Source organism: Gadus morhua, chromosome 11 (genome assembly GCF_902167405.1).
Source record: "Gadus morhua chromosome 11, gadMor3.0, whole genome shotgun sequence".
Classification (NCBI taxonomy): Eukaryota; Metazoa; Chordata; class Actinopteri; order Gadiformes; family Gadidae; genus Gadus; species Gadus morhua.
The window spans coordinates 27773842-27778821 of record NC_044058.1 but is presented as its reverse complement, the minus strand read 5'-3'; the positions used below and the strand labels follow the sequence as shown (position 1 = coordinate 27778821).

General features: G+C 51.2%; 1 protein-coding gene across 1 annotated transcript in view; it reads right to left on the bottom strand.

Annotated features, from left to right (window-relative positions):
- Window positions 1–4032, bottom strand: part of unc5db (unc-5 netrin receptor Db) — a 59409-nt gene extending 55377 nt beyond the window's left edge. The window contains exon 1 of the mRNA XM_030370418.1: window positions 3577–4032. Within this exon, the coding sequence (XP_030226278.1) occupies window positions 3577–3658 (82 nt within the window). The 5' untranslated portion in view covers window positions 3659–4032. The remainder of the gene's footprint in view (window positions 1–3576) is intronic.
- Window positions 4033–4980: the final 948 nt, after the last annotated feature.

Sequence of the window (4980 nt, the reverse complement as noted above, 5' to 3'; positions counted from 1 at the left end):
CAACTTTCTTGAGTAGGAAAAAAAAACACATCCCGACCTTTGTACGGCATCGTGAAGGCCCCCCCCCCCACGCAGCGAAACAATCACCTGGAGGAACACACTCACTTCTCCCTTTGAGAACCATATGAAAGGAGAATCATCTCCACGTCAGCAATTTACGTTTGCTACATTATATATTTATTTATTTATTCTCCTCTCCACCGCAGATTTCCAGCGCCGCACAATCAGCAGTGAAGGGTCAGGGGTCAACCGAAGCCTTGGGAGCTGTCAAGCCGCGTCTGGAGCAGCGGGATCCTGGGAGAGGACCCGTCAGCCAGCTCACGGCTAAAGGCTTCTCCGCACTCCGGACATGCAAACGCTCCGGCAGGACTCCGGAGGAGGGAGACACGGAGAACGCCGCTGATGCCGGGAACGGGAACATCGCCGGCAGATTCGCTGGAAAATAACGAAGGGATTTATTCCCGAGATGAAACGTGGGAGAAGATGGACGTCTCAGACTCCCTCCAGCTGATCCAGCGTAGAGACATCGGTGTAAAAGGTACGGTCCCGGTTCCTGGGATGGCAGACGCCAGCACCGTACCCTGATGTTTCCTACGTCTCGCTCAAACGCCTCTCGGCGCGTTAATCAAGGATTCACACAGTCCAACATCGAGGCTTTGCGGCCAATTAACAAAAGACGGAGCTGGCTGGAACCCCTCGGCTCGTGCGCGGCTTTTCGTGCTGTCACGTGCACTCATACTCACACTCACACACTCGTACATCCAAGCCGGAGACGCATCGAGAAACTTCTCTGTGGCGGGAACCAAGACAGTGTTGACGGCTGAGGCTGATAGGGACACTCACACTCGCGCGCACGCACACACACACACACACACACACACACACACACACACACACACACACACACACACACACACACACACACACACACACACACACACACACACACACACACACAAACGTGTACATTCACACACACACACACACACACACACACACACACACACACACACATACACACGGGTACATACAGACACACATAAACTTGTACATACACTGACACACTGACATACACGCACACACGTGTACATACACGCACACACACAATGTACACAATTTTTTTATATAGGCCTATATATATATATATATATATATATATATATATATATGGAATATGGACCCTCTTTGCAAACAAAAAAAATACCCACGTTTTAACTGTGGGTGAATTTAAAATTCCCCGTCGTCCCTATAGTAAAGAGCATTTATACATTATTTTATTGCAAAAATGCCCCGAGCCTGTTTATTTCTGATCCTTGTAGGCACACGCACACACAGACACCCCACAAGCGGGGTTCTGAGTCTCCACGTGCACACTCTCACGTGCCCGCCGTCACCATTGATGGTGGAGCGTTCAGATCTCATGGCGTGCTGGACGGGGTCCCTACGCAGCGGAGCGCAGTGGGCTCCCAAACGAGCTACACACGTGCCGCCGCATGCTAGCCCGCTGGCGGAGAAAGAGATTTAGCACTGCTGTCCACCTACAGTAGCTGCTGGAGAGAGGGGGGGGGGGGTTCATGCTAATAAAGCTCCTTTGAATAGAGAGAGAGAGAGAGAGAGAGAGAGAGAGAGAGAGAGAGAGAGAGAGAGAGAGAGAGAGAGAGAGAGAGAGAGAGAGAGAGAGAGAGAGAGAGAGAGAGAGAGAGAGAGAGAGAGAGAGGCTGCTAGAGGGAAAGAGTGAGAAAAAGAGGGAGAGAGAGAAAAAGGGAGAGAGGGGGCTGTGTATCTGCTGTGAATGTAGATGCTTTGTGAATGAAGCACTACAGATAAACCGTCTCAGGGGAAGTGCGGCGAATGAAAAGAATATAAAGGGAAGGTGTTGTTAATTATTGCAGAGACACACCGCAGTGATAAAATACAATTCAGTCATTATGTTCCTGGGGGCTGTAGGAAAAGCAGCACCCCCACACCTAGTGAATGGAGCAGTGGCTCTGGTGAGATACATACATTGCATACAGTTATTTTAATTAACACTAGCTTTAGTTACAGTAAACGTTGTGGCTGGTTACACATGTATACTCTAGACCTAACTCTGTTATTTATAATCCTCGCTTCCTTGAAGACATCCACTCTTCGACATGGATATTAGGCTATTTTCTAGGGTACAAGGCATCTTCTGGGAACATTTTAACATTTTAACCAAACAACACATTGGTCCTTTCCTACGTGTTCACCCAAACCCCCTGACCACATCCACCAGCGACGTGAAGCACCACCAGTCAAAGGACACGTCAGTCATCCTGCCAGGGGGAGAGGGGGCCGCGATGAGAGTGGTTGACCTGGAGCCATTACTGCCCCCCCGCTCGGCTGTCAGCCCCCGGCGTTAGGGGGCGGGGGGGGGGGGGGGAGGGGGGGTTGTGGTTGAACGACGGCCTACACACACGCTCACCTCGCAAACATTAGCGAGCACCTGAGCAACCTTTGAAACGGTCGGACCTCAAGAGGACGTCAGAAGGCATCAGGGCGACCGCGGAGAGGGGAGGACTCTGCTGACTGGACGAAGGACAGAAGTGATGTGTGACTCGATGGATGCCGACGTATGGATATCGTTTTTTTGTTCGGTTGTTTTTTTTGGCACGGCTATGAGCCAAGAACAAAGTCACAGGCGTGGGTATAAATGACACCCTGGCCTGGCCTTTAGTCATGTCAGCGCTCTGCACCGGTTAAATAAAGGTTAAAATGTTATAGCCTATCCAGGTCATGATAGACTTAAACTCAACACACTATCCTGAATGTTATTCTTATTATTCTTATTATTTTAATTAGGACAGATGAGGATGATTTTGTGTGTGTGTGTGTGTGTGTGTGTGTGTGTGTGTGTGTGTGTGTGTGTGTGTGTGTGTGTGTGTGTGTGTGTGTGTGTGTGTGTGTGTGTGTGTGTGTGTGTGTGTGTGTGTGTGTGTGTGTGCGCGCGCCTGTGTGTGTCCAGTCAATATATCAACTCCACTACTGACAAGCCTCACATTCAGAGTCGCGGTACGGACCAATGGGGGAAACCAATGGGTGACATGCCTGTTGCACACACAGGCGTGCCTTTCAGTCACTCAGCGCCTGGATGCACTGAAGCCTGGCGAAGCCCTACGAGAGCAGAACATTGTTTCACGACACGCATTAACCCCGGCAGAGAGAAACGTACACTACTTACTATTATTATCGCTGCAAACGTCTCATATTTTCTCACTGAAATAATGAAATCGAATCTGCGGTCTGCAGATTCACACCGCAAGCAGTGCAACGGTCACGAGATTCATTTTCACTGAATTGGACCAGAAACTAGAAAAGGATGAGAGACAAACAGCGCTCTGTGCAAGCCTCAACAGCTGCACGGAGAGGCGAGCAGAAAAGAAACACACGAGGACCGTGGCGAGCGGTGCGTAACCGGAGCTGCATGGCACAAGCGAGTTCATTGACAGGAGAGAAAAGGCATGCAGCCAACGAGGAAGTAGCGTGCGTAAAGGTGCATCTGTGCGTGTGTGTGTGTATGTATGTATGCATGCGTGTGTGCTGGTTTAACCTTACCTTTAGAGATCACGGCGACGGTGTAATAAACTAGCAGCACGAAGCCCGCGGAAAGGTAACGTCCTTGTGTCAGTGCGCCCATCCTCGGCTCTCCAAAGACGCGCTATAAGCTGAAGCGCGTCCCGACGTGCTGCTCCCGCAGCGGCCAACCACTCGCTGCTACCGCCGCCGCTCCACGCATCTCAGTCCGGCACGGAGCCCGTCCTCCCGGACGGCGGTGGTGACAGGGGTGTCGGTGAGTGGGTACTGGAGGTGGAGGAAGAAAAGGCATCTTCCCCTCACTTTAACCGAGTGGGAGGGGGCTGTGCGCTCCGCGGAGTTTCCTCCACCCCGTCCAGAGCATACGGTCGATGCCTCCCTTCGGTTAGCCAATCAGAGGAGGGCAGGGAGGGGACCGGGGGTCTGGGCGACACCACGCGGATCTGACCGGGTCCCCCAGTAACTCCGTCCCGCTGCTCGGCTGTAGATGCGCTCCGAACACGACCTCCGTGATGGAGGAATCCGAGAATTGTGTGTGTGTGTGTGTGTGTGTGCGCGTGTGCGTGTGCGTGTGCGTGTGTGTGTGTGTGTGTGTTTGCGCGTGTGTGTGCGCGTGTGTGTGGGAGTGTTGTCCCCTATCAGTTCCTTGGAGGGGGAAGTCAGTCATCGGTGGACATCAGAGGTGATCACAGATCTCACATGGATGAAGCTTATGTCTTCATCCCCCCCCCCCCCCCCCCCCCCCCCCCCCCCCCCCCCCCCCCCCCCCCCACAATAACAGGCATTAACTAATTAGGACTATTCATGACAAAAGCATAACTGACTTTATTGTCCGTTTGAGTCCAATGTAGTATGTGACTTTCTTGAAGAGGGGTAATCCTTGCTGCACATTGATTTAAAGTGCGTAATATTTTGACGAAAAAAAAACTGTTTTGACTGTTCTGAATTCAATAGACTTTACGTCATTGCATGCATGGATGCGCGCGCGCGCACACACACACACACACACACACACACAACCACAATAAAGACACACACACGTACACACACACACACACACACACACACACCCTCACACACACACACACCCTCACACACTCACACCCTCACACACTCACACACTTGCTCACTCTCTCTCTCTAAGGTCAGACAAAGAGTTTTATTAAATCGAACATCATTACATTGCAGACACCTTCATCCAGATTTAACTGTGACGACAACAACCTGATCTATAACTTTTTCCCCGGACAAGTAAGGTGTTGATTGTGTTCCGGCAGCTCCACTTCCGCTGAAGCTCCACCTCTGAAGCTCCACCTCTGATGCTCCGCCTCCTCTGTTGCTCCTCCTCCAACTCCTTCATATGTCGAGGAGGAGGGGCCAATCAGTAATGTTTAACAAACGTGTACATTCGTAACCGTTAATTAT